The 15,444-nt window shown below is 37.2% G+C and overlaps 1 protein-coding gene across 1 annotated transcript in view; it reads right to left on the reverse strand.

Annotated features, from left to right (window-relative positions):
- The window catches only part of pdia5 (protein disulfide isomerase family A, member 5), a 111,272-nt gene that overhangs the window by 29,027 nt on the left and 66,801 nt on the right, over nt 1-15,444 (reverse strand). The window contains exons 12-14 of the mRNA XM_038277740.1: nt 9,570-9,640; nt 7,051-7,214; nt 5,250-5,380 (exon numbers count right to left, since the gene is read on the reverse strand). Of these exons, the coding sequence (XP_038133668.1) occupies nt 5,250-5,380; nt 7,051-7,214; nt 9,570-9,640 (366 nt within the window). The remainder of the gene's footprint in view (nt 1-5,249; nt 5,381-7,050; nt 7,215-9,569; nt 9,641-15,444) is intronic.

Consider the following 15,444-nt stretch of genomic DNA (forward strand, 5'->3'; position numbering starts at 1 on the left):
ATAAGTACAGGCCAGTTACAATTTTTCATTTTTAACATTAAGAAATAAACATAAAAGGTTTATAAATATTTTTGCAAACATGTACTAATGAATAAAAAAAGTGCATTCCCTTTTAAATAAAGCAACATTTTTTGATGACGCCTGTAAAATCTACATCAGACTACATACATTTCTTTAATGTATGTAGAAAATGTGTTTCTAGTCCAGTTCAATATTGGAGCTAAATTTCTGCTCTGTTACAGAGTTATGTCCAAAACGAGGAATAAATTGTTTAGTTTGCCTGTTTAAGAGCAGAATGCTGATGCCAGCTATCAAAGACTATTAAAAGGATTTACTACGCCTTGATAATACAGGCATTAATATCGATTACATGAGCATGATAATATTGAATAGGAGCATCATCTTTCTTGTTGTGGTTCATAAAGATTTAAAACAAACACTTCTGGGGCTTTTTTTGTGTTGTTTTTAGTTGAATAGAGCCATAAAGTTACTTGAACAGCCTTGATTACCTTATGAGCATCAATAAATGCTGGATATTGACCTTTAAGTAAGTTATATTTCTGCTTCCTTGGGAAAGCATAAAGTAACAGAGAACTTCTACTTTTAAATGCTGCTATTTAAGCCAAACTCCAAGGCCTTTCTGTTGTCAGTTTATTTAGGTTTTATCTATTCCTCAGTTACAGTGGCTTCTCCTTTAATTGCTCTGTTTGCTCTCCAGAAGGTTAAGTTTAAGAATGAGGGACTAATTAAGCCACAAGCAGTATTGTTTTTTGGAAGAAAAGCTCTGTGCAAAGCATTCTGGTCACTAAACGTACAATGGACCATGAAAATAATCTACTGAAAAAGCAAACAGTTGCTCATAGATCCAGCTCCATCAATGCTACACTTAAATCTATAGTTCACTCTCAAGCTAAGCAGAGCGCATTCATTTTTTGGCCTCAATAATTAACAGGTCTGTCTAGACCTCAGACAGCTCCTCTCTGAAATAAAGGACCCATTCTGTACCCCATTTATACATTAAGATAAGGCTTTTGTTCCATTTGCCAAATAATCATTAGGGACCATCTGTTTAGAAAAAGGTAGGCTGGTTTTAATTAAAACCCTTTGATTCATTAAATGTAAAAGATATTTGCAAACAGCTTTGCTTGCACCTCTGTAGACAGCCAGCATTAAAATAAAATAAAAAAATAAGGAAGCATAGGCTAATTATGATGATGGAATATGCAGGAAAGGAGTGCTTTAAAAATATAAGCTTCCATTATCACCTTTTAGATATTTTTACACAAGAACCTTTAGTGTGAGAAGGCTGTTCACTGCAATAGCTAGAAAAAACCCTCCTGCAGGTAACGGCTTGCTGATCTGTTATGTTTCCTGCTATTAAAGAACATATGCATCATTTTATGATTATAGTTCTGACTTTGAACTCTGCTTCCGGATCTTTTTTTAATTTGAAGTCCAATGTGCAGTTCAAGAGTGTAACAATTTGAGGGGTTTTTGTTACCTAAAGTTATAATTTCATATAATAATTATCCTTGGCACCAATCTAGTGTGAGGAATCTCTGAATACTATATATGGTTTCTTACATTGCAGCTTAGAGAGGAGTTTTTAAATGCAAAATTGTAGTATTGTAATTTTTATTTATCTTATGATTAATTGTTCAAGGTATAGAGGAGGATTTTAGTGAATTATTGAAAAGACCCACCCTCTCCACTTAAAAAAAAATGCACATTCACAACCCTGTATCCGCCCCAGAGAGGAACACATATTAAACGTGTGTGAGAGGACGCTCTGCTTTAAAAGTTGCTGTTCTTATAGCTCATACAAGCTTACGGTGTCCGAACGTCTGCTCTAACCCCTAAATCCCTCAATCACTGTATAGAGCGGGGACTATATGGTGGACTTTATAGTGAACTCAGTTAACTGATCGTTCGGACAGATGATCACTTACCCGTTGGTCACGTAACTCCTCCTCGACTGGGCGTACTTGCGCCATCTTTGTTAGTAGTCGACAGTATATTACCTAATGCTTTGCGAGGAGAGCTCTCCGTGTAAATCACTCTGGGATATATCTGCCTCATCTGAAGTCTTTTTCCATCATACATTTCGTGGCCAGTTTTTCTCTGACGACCCTCGGCCATTTTCAAAGAACGGCGGTGAGAAAAGTGAGCTTCAATGACTGTTTGAAACCGTAGCTCACCACACATATGTGGCTGAACATGTGCATGCGCAAAGAAAGATGGCTAACAGGACGAGCATGTAGGACGACGTTATATAAACATACCACCAAAATGACTGACAATTGGGAGGACCCCTTATTTAGATGATCGTACCGGAAATAAAACATCATCCTCTATATCTTTAAAGACACTACAAGATATTAGTGCAATTTTACCCACAATTATTCTTTTTCTTTTTTCTTTGAGCTGGTTAATGACTGTCTGCACTGTTGATTCTATGTTGAAGTGCAAATAAGTCTGTGAATGTAAAATAGGAAATGAGCCGACCTTAGTCGCTGTTAACTAGACATTTAATTTGTTTGAGCTTTAAGTGTGGAGAGGACAGGATTTTAATCAAACCATGAAGTTGTTCTGCCTGATTTTTTTATTTGTTTATTTGCCAAGCCATTTGAATTTAAATAAATTCCAAAGGGACTTATTAAAATAAACCAAAAGTTTTACTTTTTGAACTTGATATTTGCACATAAGAAGAAAAAACAGCATCACCAAAATGTCACAGAGACAAGTGAGTTTAGTAAGGAAGTCAATAAAGCTAATTTCATTACAGCTTTCTAGGACCTCACTGCCTAACACTAATAGTCAATTGTCTCATGCACAAGTAGAACATATGAGATTCTTCCACATAGAGCTGAGAGCTCTGTTTCCTTCAACATTTCCAATCTTGTTCCTAGATAGAAGCTGCATTTCATCTAGACCTCAATATATAGAGGGCTGTGAACTAATCAGAAGCCAGTGAGCGAGGTGCAGGTGGTGTGGGCGGGCAGGGATGACAGGACATTGATGACCATCTTGACTCTTCCTTTGTAGAAGTTAACAGCAAAGTTACCTGACCAGCGCAGTCCTTCAGAGTTTTAAGCCCAAATCCGAAACAAAGGGCGACATAAATTAAAGTTTGACGGTATCATGTGTTTGAAAGAGGATTTTAACAACGGTTGTATTATTATGACGGTGTCTCTGTCTTCTGCTTTATTAATTAAATTATAAAATTGGGGTTTAGAAACTGCTTTTTATTGACTGCATTGTGATTTTAGGGGAAAAGAACAGAAAACGTGTAATGCCGAGAGGCTCAGCTGTCAGACCGAGGTTGGGTTCAGTCAGGCTCATGGCCAGAATCTGATTTTGCGTCTAATCTGACAGAAAGTCGTGTTGGACGAGGTTTTGGCGTTTAGCGTTCATTGATAGTCAATGGGGATGATCACACTCAACACGATTTTATGCAAGAGGGCTTTCGTAGGTCCGACTGAGATAAACCCCAGGTCTATTTTAGTCTAGCTAAGCAGCAATTCAGCAGCAATTTCCTGGATCTGACAGGAAGAGGGACGCGGTTACAAAGTAAAACACATCCGCTTTGGGGGAAAATACAAAAATAAAATCTGTTAATCGCATGGGGAACGAGTCAGTTTTGGAGTCACACATCGTCTATATAGCAAGTGGGGCAGACTCACATTAAATAATTTAAACATTAAAAAAAGAATACTTTACCCATGATAGGAGTTGAGGATGACAAAAAACAGATAAAATAGTGATAATCTTTAAGCCTCACAATAAAACAAAATAAAGAGGGGCAGAAAAAGCAGGTAAACGTGACGTATCACTCTCCCCTCTTTATATAAAAAGAAAGAAAAATTTCCATAAAGTTCCCAGATCTCTCTCTGAGAATCACCTCTCACTGACTCAGTCATCATATAAACAGTGTTTATTGCTATGTTTTTCTTTTCTTTAGCCTTAGATCTCATTATGTTTTTATTAGTGTTGCGCCGATGCCAGTTTTTGGCCCCGATACTGATACCCGATGGGTATGACTGTGTAGTATCAGCCGATACTGATACATACCGATTACATCTGTTTGACATTGATGTTTGTGTGTATATATGACGAACTGCATACTACTTAGATGTAAAATAATTGCCATCATAGCTTTGTCAAGCTGCTGCCTACCTTTGTGAAGCAGGAAAAAGACTAATACAAAGTGAATCCAGTAGAACTTTTTATTGCCTACCAGGAATGGGTGCCAATAGTTGAATAAACTTTTGGCTCTCAGAATGGTATCGGTGCCCCATTTGTTGGTACTCTCTGATACCGATGCCACCATTTTACTGCTGGATCAGGGCCCCTCCTGATACTGGTATCGGTACAACACTAGTTTTTACTATAGGAAAGAGAACATTATCTTCTCTGGTTTGAGATTAAGCGCAGACTCCTTAAGTGAGGCTTTGGTTTATAGAAAGTTTTACCCTAAACCTTTTCAATAACTTTTCATAATCTGTCATGGTCAAATCTTGAAATTTGTTTTAATATAGAAGTGAAAAAAATCTGTGCAGCTCTGCCCACCCTGCCTCGTGGCAGATTAAAGACAAGATTAAAAGGTCATACGCAACCAGTGTTTTCAGGCCTTCATGGGGAATTTCTATAAATATGGAAAAGGACAAATCTCCCAGCAGCTCTGACAATGAAACAATAAAAATAAATTTTTTCCTTTTTTTTTTTTTGCAGAATCTAATCTTATCTGAAAAAAAGTTAGAAAACTCTTTAAATTGAATCCCTTTATTTAGAGGAAAAAATGCCTTGTGTGATGTATTGACAAATAAAGCTCCATTCATTTCTTAGCTGTTTAAAAGAATAATTGCCAAAGAAGATTTTGAGCGGTGCTTTCTAAAGCACGTATTAAAAGGCACCTTTTTGAAGTTCTGAATCATGAAATCTATTCTCAGAGATGTGAGTCATCCCTTGTCCTCCCTGTAGATTAGGTGGAGATGATGTATATTATGCAATGAGGAGCTGGTCTGAGATACATATGCACTCCGCTTTAAAAGCAGAGTATGATCACATCAAGTTCAACAAAACAGAGCTGGGATATAAGCCAATATTTTGATAAAATATAAACGTCTAAATATCAGATTCCAAAAGACTTTTCAAAGCTTTCATTCTGATACATGTTCATGTCTAAAAGCATCATCTATAAAAGTAACTAAGATGTCAAAACAACAAAAAAGGATAAATGAAAGTCTTACAAGGAGCATAGAACATGACCAAAGCGTGCTTCTTCTTCTTCAGAGCTTCTCTGAAATCCTCTGAACCAAGATGGTTGACACTGGAGGGTTTGTCCTCCCAGGACTGCTCTGGTGGTGGAGGTGCCTGGGGACTGCAGGGAGAAAAGATGCTCAATACAAACTACCATAACAGAGATAATCCAAAGATTAGTGGCAGAAAAAGTATTTGCCCCTTTAGTGATTTCTTCAGTTTTTGGTTATTTATCTAGACTTTAATCTTCAGGATCATCAAACATATTCTAATATTAGACTAAAGATTATCTATGTTGTAAAAAATGTGTTCAAACAATACAAATAATCTCATCTAGCATTTGTACTGACTGACATTAAGTGTTACCTCAGCAAGGAGAATCTTTTTACATAGTTGGCTTATTTATTATGAAGGGCCTGTTTAGGGGATTCTAAACCATTCATTTTTGTCCTTATGCAGAGGCAGAGCTGCATTTCCATAACAAATGTGCTCAAAACTATGATGATATTCTGCTAATTTAGAAGATGCAAATTATCTCAATTGCAACATTTTCCATTAAATGGTAAAAACAATTACAAATTGCACATGAGTGTATTCACAACATAGCAGTGGCCAATGTAAACATATGGGATAGATCCAAATTTTAGCCACAGCTCTAGTGGGCACTGTCATCCTCTACTTCCTGCCTTCTTCTTCATCTTTTTCAGGCAGTAATAGTACAGATCATGTGACTCGTGTGATGCCAAAAAGTGTGAAATACAACACTTTCCATAGGACCGGAAAAACCTAATCAATGCGTAAAAACTTTTGATAGAATTGCAGTGTTTCCATTTAGCAATTTTTTTTCCTAATTACAATTGTATTTGTTTATTTTCCACCAGATGCTTTTTGTTTTGACTTTGTGCTCTGCTTGGCCAGTGGGTGTTTTCACCTTCAAACTTTCCTATCAAAGCATTTTTTCCTCTCACAATGTTGAATCATAAACTATAAACCTTCATTGACGGACGTGAAGACCGAAGGTTTTTAAGCAATGTTTGGATTGTTTGTTGATTTCCTGGAAGACTCTAAGACAACTTGAAGTAAATTTGGAAAGGCTCACCACAGCTCTGTGTTTTCACTATTATGGGATAATTACAGCTAAGGTTCATCTAAAAGAAATGTCCCTAAACACTTTCTTCAAGGACCGAAATTGATTTTTCTTTACACTTGAGCATGATCTACCGTTTTGTTAATCATTCTTACCTACTTCCTTTCCAGGTCCTTGACTGGCAACCAAATTGACACATTTATGATTCAAAAAGTTAAGTTAGAGGGCCAGGTTGGATAACTTTCATCCAGTTAACTAATATAATGGTGATTTAAAAAATTATATATTTTTTTCAGATAATATATTGATTCAATGACCTGAAATATTTAAATGTAGAAAATAAAAACAGAAGCAATCCTTAATGAGTAAAAAGTAGTTTTTTAGAGCACTCTCTATGGCTGTAGCCAAAGGTGTTTAGTTGTGAATTAACTTACAATATATCTATTAATTAAACATGTTTTCATTTGACAACTTATACATCTATCAACGATAATCAATTTCCTTCTAATCTAAGACTATTTTCCTCCAAAGGCTCATTAAATGTGTAGGAGGTGCACGTCTTAAAACTTTATGTCAATAAGCATGTGAAGAAAGATGCATCAAAGAGAATTATTGCAGCACATTTCACATTGACCCCTGAAGGCTGAACTCTAAGCAAGGTGAAGAACCGATGTCTCGCTAAGTGTGTAAAACCAGCAACTCACTTGTGCATGAACTCGATGATCTTGTCTTTGGTTCGGAGGTGTGGGAGTGTGTACTTTTCCTCGCCTTTTTCGAAATACTTTACGGTGGGGAAACCGGAGATCTTGAAGCGATCTCCCACAGCCTTGTGCACCGTGGCATCGACTGCTGCAAGCACGCCTGGACTCTGTGGGGGGGGGGATTTAACAGAGTTAAACCTAAATTCGTGAACAATTGTTCCAGTAGACTAATAAGCAGAACTAGTGGATAAGGAGTGGGCACCAGTAACTACATAGGTCACATATCGTTCTTTATTTTTAAAAATCATCTAATAAAATGAATAATCGGATCGCTTTATTTAAGAATTTTATACTCAAAATACAAATGCTTGAATATTTTTATCATAGGCCGTTTTGTTTCAGTTCATTTACTCGTTCATCATTCCCTGAAATATTCTCCAAGTTAACATCAGTCCTTCATCTCTTTGGTTTTCCTACTTTCTTCATCACCTTTTATATGCAGTAAAAATGTCCTTTTTAGGTATTTCATACAAAAATATACAAGTTTACCTGAACCATAGAAGAGTTATTTTTCCTATGCCGAAACTGTTTTCAAATAAATTTAAAATATGAGCTGCCTGGATGATCCTGATGGGATTGGAAGTAGTCAAACCTCCAACGACATCAAATCTGTGTAAGAGTTGACCCTGAATTAGGACCCTCTACCACTTAGAAATAATTCAAAGAAGTTTTTTTTTTGTTATACTCACGTTTTGTTATTTTCCCTCATATTTTCTACATTTCCCACACTGTGCAGGTTTGTACAACATGGAGGCCTCTTGTCCGTTCATTAATGATTTCAGCTAATATGATATTTTATGCTTTCTGTGTTTTTCAATGTTTTCATTCACCTATACACACACAGATCTTAAAACCCCCATTAAGATTATCCCAGATCAAACTAGCTTAAAACGATCAGCTCTTCTGGCCATCCATAAAAAATTCCCAGAAGCCAGCTGGTTGTTAAAATAAACAAACCTGTACAACATCTCTCTAAAGTTTGGGATCCTTATGTCATGTAGCCTCAAAGACTCATAACTTTACTTCCTGCAGTATCTCAGAAAAGGATCATTTTTTTACATTTTAAATGAGGGGAATGTTCAGTTCAGCTGCTCTTTGAAGGCTGGGAAGGTCTGATGGAGAACATTTAAGAAACAGCATCATGTAGATCAATGAACACAGCAGACGGGGTATTAAAGAAATAAAACAGCCATGCTTTAAACATTTCATATACTGCAGCTTTGTTCAATGACTATAAAAAACAACCATTTAAACTAAACTGACAGACAATGAGAGTGTTAACCTGAGCTGCAGCCAAGAGGCCAATAATAGCTGCAAAGATTCACAGAGGCGATGGTGGCTTTAGCTACAATGGAGTTTGTCACCATCAGCGTGGGAAGGTGTGTGAATGAGAGAACGACTGAACGAAGCGCTTTGGGGCCTTTTACTAGATAAAGGACTATACCACAACAGATTATTCACCTTTTACTGTACAGCTGGGAAGATCTGTAAACAGAGCAACTGTTGCAGCAGAAATGCATTCTACTAATTTGCCTTCATGGGAAAATGGAAGCAAAAATGGAACCTGTTTGAAGTTTGTAAAAACCGAAAGTTGAAACTTTAGCCCTGTTTGAGCTTGAAAAGGATTGTACAAAATAAATGGTCTAAAGTTCCAGACTCCAGGTGTGGAAAGGTGATAGGGCCCCAAAAAGCTGCAGTCGGAGGAAAAATGTGTTTCTGCAAAGCACTTCCTCAGAGAGCCGACGATAAAAGCGCACCCTCTTTTAAAGAAGTATCACTGAAACTTAAAAAAAATGAATAAATCCAACATAAAGGAAACTAAAATTCATTCAAGTTTTTGGAAAGATTAAATTGGTATATTGATGGTGGCTTGTTAAGGTTCTGATGGGGGTGAGTAGAAAATGAAGGCTAATCATGTTTTGGGTGTACTATTCCTTTAAATTATAATACAACCTAATGCAAGGGAACAACCGTAGCAAAGCGTGGAAATAAAACACAAAAACTTAGCAGTATGCAAGATTCTAGGAACTCAGGGACACAGCAAGTCGTCTGCATCAATATTGGATAATAGCCAGCAATTTGGTCTTGACCTCCAGGGCTAAGCTGAGAGCCACAAGGACAAAGACGGAGCACTGGCCAGCAGAAAGCTGGGATGATGAGGTAACTGCTGCAGTCAACAGGCTGGACTTCTGTAGGTTTGGGAGTGTGAACTTAACACAGAGAACATTGGAAAAGAGAGCAGGGAGAACCACACCCGGCTAATCAGAAACATCGGGAACTGGGCTGCAGCACAGAATCCCCAACATGTCGCCAACAACTACAGGCAAAGGATGTGGGACTATCAACATTTTTATCATAGGGCACAGCTGCATCTTATACATTTAATATTAAACAGAATTATTTAATATTAAATATTAAACAAGCACAGCTCACGTGTAAAAAAATAAACTCCAGAAACTTACGTCTGCAGCTTTGTTGAGTACTTCAGCAGCGTCGTCATACTCTGGCTTCATTTTCTTGCAGTGGCCACACCCTAAAGAGTCCAAAAACACGTCTTACAGCCAAACAGATGGGTTTTTAAAGACTTTTTGTAATATGGATACTTAAAATGACTGTAAATAAAACTGCAAAAGATATGCACCCATATTAAATAAATCTCACAAAAGAATAACAAATCAATTTAATTTCACTGCAGGGAGGACAGGGGTGGGGGGGGGGGTGGGGGGGCTGAGACAACTACTCACCATGAGGGGAAAAGTCAACTCTGATAACCTTGTTGCACTATGGAATATGGATGTAAATATGAACGGATAATCGTGACAAACTAAATAGAATGTATTGCTCAGACCTTGTCCTTTATCATTATGGAAAAGCATTGGGGGGGGGGTGACAGTGACACTCTCAGTTACAGCTAGATTTATGGAAAAGCTAAGAATGTCTGAAGAAGCTTCTGTCAGTCATGGCAGACCGACAGCATGACAGATGCCTTAATCTGAGAAGCCTGCTGTTGCCGGGGCCTCGGCCCTTCAATCTGTCCATTAAATCAAGTTTACGACTTCACCTGCGTGATGACAGGGAGCGCCACTCAGTGCATCGCCTGTTAACAAACATGAAGCGGGAATTCATAATTAAAAGTAGAGGAGCTTTATTTTTTTATAGCACCGCTCCAGCCATAACAAGCAGCCATAAATCAAACAGACACAAGCAGAAATATTCAACCCGCTTACTTCAACACAATGTAAAGACGTGGATGGAAGATAATGACAATAAATTGCTATAAATCTATTTTATCTGAGACGTTTGTAAAAACAAAGTTGAGTTTACTAAGAAGATGAAAAGTGAACGGTGCAGCATTAGAGTGTAAAAATGATATATAATAATAAGATGATATATAATAGAGCTATAAAAATCTTAGATAAAAAACCAATCAGGTCCCATCACTGTGTTAGTCTGAACAATTTAAAAATGCTACATTTTGAGAACTTTGTCAAATTTGCTCAGTTAAAACTGGTTTAACTGAGCAAATTTCCTTCGGACATTTGGACAATCAGCTTTCACTGTACAAGGCACCAATAATGGAATACATTACCTGCAGAACTGAAGGTCCTTTTTAAACATAAACATAAGACTTTTTATTGAGAGGTCAGACATGTGAACATGAATAATCCAACTGACCTGATCTTGTATCTGTGATGTTTTAGTGTGTAATTTGTTCTGTTGCGCCTTGTTGTACAGTTTCTGTGTTTTGTGTGAAAGCCTAACTGGGGACAGACATTGAGAATTAGCCTTAGCTAAAATGTTGTAGTGTGTGACATGATTCATGAATTATACTTGTCCCTATCAAATAAACAAATAAATATATAAAAATAAAGAACACCTTCAATAAAAAGTTGCAGTTATGCTGCTCAGCAAACTACTTATCAAGACAGCTGTTTAAAAAAACAAAAATCAGGCTGATAATAACAGAGAGAGGAACGCATATGAAATAGGCCTTATCGTATACTATAGGGCTGCCAGTAACGATTGTTTTGCTAGTCGATTAATCTGTTGATTATTTTTTTCGATTAATAGATTATTTAGATAATAATTAGATAGCAAAAGGTTCCTTACAGAAGATTTTTTTGTGTGAAATTAAACAAGACAAAAGAAAAAGATTTACATCTTAAATGCAAAATTTTTACATTTATTTTTTTACAATCTTGGTATAATTCCTGTTCTAAATTAGTCGCCCTGTTAGCTGAAGGCTGTTTTAAAGTCTCTAAACTCCAGTCAACATAAGATTACTAAACTAGTTGAGAATTACTTCAATAATCAATTAAAGCTACAGTGTGTAATAATTACAGGGATATACAGTCAGAAATTTAATATATTATACATAACTATGTTATTTATCATCATCTACGAGCTCAGCCTCTTAACCTTAATATTTGCGTTGCCTTAGAATTCGTTATTTATAATTACATAGGAGCGGGTCTCGCAGCCATGGAGGCAGACATCTTTGCGCTACGGCAGCGCAGAGCCAACAAACTAGCGATTGCGAGATCGCCCATTACGCTCGAAAGTAACTACGGCAAGTTGAGAGAGATGAACCGAGATGGTACTGAACAATTGATGGCAGTATTATGCCTGAGAATACTATCTGTAAAATTATCTATGTAAACAAACCTCATCACTTGAGAAGGTAGGTGATGCGGACGTCGTGGAAGACATTTTGTCCCGTAACGCTCGCCGTACTGTTCGGGGGGAGAAGCGGTGGGGGGAGATGTTCATGTTGCTGCGGTCTGCAGTCTGAACGTTAGATGTCGCTAAAAATTACACACTGTAGCTTTAACTACAATTAATCTTATTGAATGTTTCAGCCCTAGTATACTAATATCATTTGTTTTAGCCCCAAAATGAGATGAGACTGAAGCTTCTGTTGCTTTTAGTCCTTTACACGCTGCTGGTTAGTTTGCTGAAGCAACGCTCCACCCGTTTCCCCCCTGGCCTATATATAAAGCAAAACACTGGTTTGAGCTGAAAAAGCTAAGTTAGCCATTATAGAATATATGTAATTTGTGTTACTTCACAAAGATTTAAAGAAAGAGGTGTACATTTGAAAGATACAAGTTATTTGTGGTGTTTCTTTCTATGTTCTTTATCACATATAAATAAAATTTTCAACATTTATTTCATTTTGGCAAAAGTAAGAACAATTGTTGGTTTGATAAAAGCAGATATATTTTGTTATTCACTCAATGTTTACGTTTATTATGTTACCGAAATTTAAAACAACATGCTTTAAAAGCAAAGTGTTTTTACTTAATTTTATTGCCCCAAAGGAAACAAATTTCAGCCGAAGTTTAACAGGAAAAACATTCAACAAATGAGGAACAATAAAACTAATTTTCTCATCTCCATCATGGTTATTTCTTTTCTAATAGGTCTTGGCTGTGAAATTTTCTTTGGTTAATGAGAAAACAGTGAGTAGAGTCTCCACACTTGCCAGTTTATGAGGAATATCTTGTTAGGATCAGATGTGATTCCAGTTTCCCATTAGAACTGCCTTAGATCTTTGCTGAATAGAACAAACACGGTATCAGAAACATCTGTCAGAGATTTTGCTCCAGATTACAATATCCAAGGTGCTCTATTAGCGTAGATTGATATCCGGTGTAGTAGAGGATAGTAAATTAAGGAAAACTCTCTTTGCCAAGAAAATAGTCCTCAGCAGCTGAGCTGAGGGTAAAGGCCGGATGGATCTATGCTGATTGCACACTTTTTAAACAGAGTGAAGTTTTTCTGGTCTGTTTTTTGAGCTGAAACAATAATCAGATTTATTCATTATTGATTCCTAAAATTATTTTCAATTAATGTAGTGATTGAATAATGGTTAACTAGAGTGTAAAGACTCTAAAACACAACCTGCTGAAGGCACAAAGCAGTGTCCGCATTGATTGAGCCAAAAATGTAAAAGGTAGGATTTTACATTTAAGGATGAAAAAGCTTTTTCTGAAAAAAAAAAAACTGCGCCTCCAAAACTCCTCAAGTCTTATTTAAACGCATTAACTGAATTTTTCAGTTAATCCACTTTTCACAATGAATTTCAAATGTGCAATCAATGCTTTTCTTCAAACACGGGTTTATTGAGCAACGTTTTAGAAAAACACTTTTTTAATATATATTTAGAAAAATCAATTGCTAAATAAAATAACGGATAGCTGCAGCCCTAGTCTGTTTTTACCTTAAAGGAATAGTGAAGGATTTTTGCAATTTTTTTTTAAAAACCCGCACTCTCCACTTTAAATGCACAACCCTGTAGCTGCTGCTGAGATGAAAAGTCTATTAAACACATGCAAAGCATGCACAACCTCATTTCTCCTCGTGCACATTCTGTTTAAAAGTTGCTGTTTGCATCGCTCCCACAAGCTTACTTTCCAAAAGATTTGCAATTTTTCCACTATGCCAGACTCACCAACGGTAAGTAAAATGAGGACGAGCACGTACGACGGCCTTATGTTAACATGTCACCGGAATGATTGACAATTAGGAGGATCACTTATTTTGATGATTCACCCAGAAAATGAACATCTTCCACTACATCTTTAAGGTAAACTGGCTCATCTGAGCAGATTTTTCTATGTATCCCATTGGCTTTAAAGTTATGCAATTTTTTTATTTATAAAGAGTATTCAGCCCAGTTTAATTGTAACAAGGACCCGTGGGAGACGTGCAGCCAACATGTTTTTCAATAAAAAGACATTTTTTAATATATAAGAGAAGGTCTTTGTTCTTTTAACGCTCAGAGCTGCCGCAGAAAGAACAAAAACACATTTCGTACTTTTTTAAACATGTTAAATTGCCCTTGTCATAACGGTTCAGGAAGTTCTTTCTTCAGTATAATAAGCAGAGCTGGTGCGCGCAATAAATCAGGAATTAATACACGCTGTGGGAAATAAAAGTTGTGTCCCTTTAAACTAAGCCTATGACGTTTGTGACTGCAGAGCTTGTCGAGGGTTAGCGGAGATGCAAAGTGATTTTTTTTCTTCCCGTCCCTTTCAAAGTGACGAGTGAGAGAGAAAACTAAATGTCCGTCCTTTGCTCTGTTTAATTCCTGCCATGCATTCAGAACAACCCCTGCATGAGGGTCAGTGCTCTGCAGCATATACAGGAATACTGGAGATGGCTGATTCAGAGTTTAATTTAAATTGTTTAGAGTCTAAAGAATAAACATGCAAACTGTATTAAAATGGAAAAGGTGAAATTTTTTAGTTTTCTATAAAAAAATTGATGCTGAGGTATCGTCATTCAGAATTGGTCTTAAAAGGAGGCACAATGACACAGGTTTACCAGATGGTGGTAAAACATTAACAGGTCAAAATTAAACTTCATTAGCTATGAAACAACATTCTGTTTTCAATGGCCTTGGCAGAGAGAAACGGTTGTTTTGCTCCAGGACACAATGACCCGGCCTCACTCTGGGAAACGGTGAACTGAATTGGAGGTTTGTGAGGAGTTGCACACAAAGCTCCCCTGCTGTGCAGCACGGAGGACAGTGAAAATGGACAGAAATGCAAGCTGATAGTGTTAGCTGGGAGAACATTAATCTCAATTTGACAGCACAGCCATTAAGAAACTGCACCGAAGCAGCAAAACCGGGCATCTACGTGTCTGTGCCTCCATTAGAGAGAAACAGAGATATGCGGCTCAATTGTGTGCACTAAATGTTTTGTCACGGTGTGTGAAATATGCATTTGATAGGCCACGGGCACGCACAAACTCGTGCGACCGCGTGTGTGTGCTGACAATATTTGATGAGGCTTGTTTCAGCTGACTGCCCTTGATCTGAGCGTGTTTATGACTGGCTGCTGTTCGGGGGTGAGTCAAGTGCAGCAGAGGCATCTGTGAAGCTGTGACACCGCAGCGGGAAAGAGTGGAGCAATCTGCTTCCAGCATGGTTCAAACAGACACACCGCTCAGACATTCCTCTGCACATTTAGGCTAAAAATAGGTGGAAAATGGCATCATGAATTTTGCCACCCTTTCAGTGACCTCTGAAAGTTCAGGTGACGTGATCGTTTTGTTGCACACAAGGAAAGGTCTGGAAATCAGCCGCTTTGGTGAAATTAGATTATAGCTTTGACTCTTTGTCCAAACTGCTTTAATACAACATACAAATATTTGTTATTTCATCTTTAAATCTTTTCAAATGGTCATAAAACACAACATGAAACCATCCAAAGGGAGGGAGAATTGGCCGTGCAGCTGACATCTATGACGTGCTTAATGTGTGACCCACCATTTCTTTGGGAAACTAGTTTTTAAACTCGCTCTGAACTGTAAACACAAAGTATTTGG

The sequence above is a fragment of the Cyprinodon tularosa genome, unplaced genomic scaffold, assembly GCF_016077235.1.
Source record: "Cyprinodon tularosa strain WSP-4 unplaced genomic scaffold, ASM1607723v1 ctg134, whole genome shotgun sequence".
Lineage (NCBI taxonomy): Eukaryota > Metazoa > Chordata > Actinopteri > Cyprinodontiformes > Cyprinodontidae > Cyprinodon > Cyprinodon tularosa.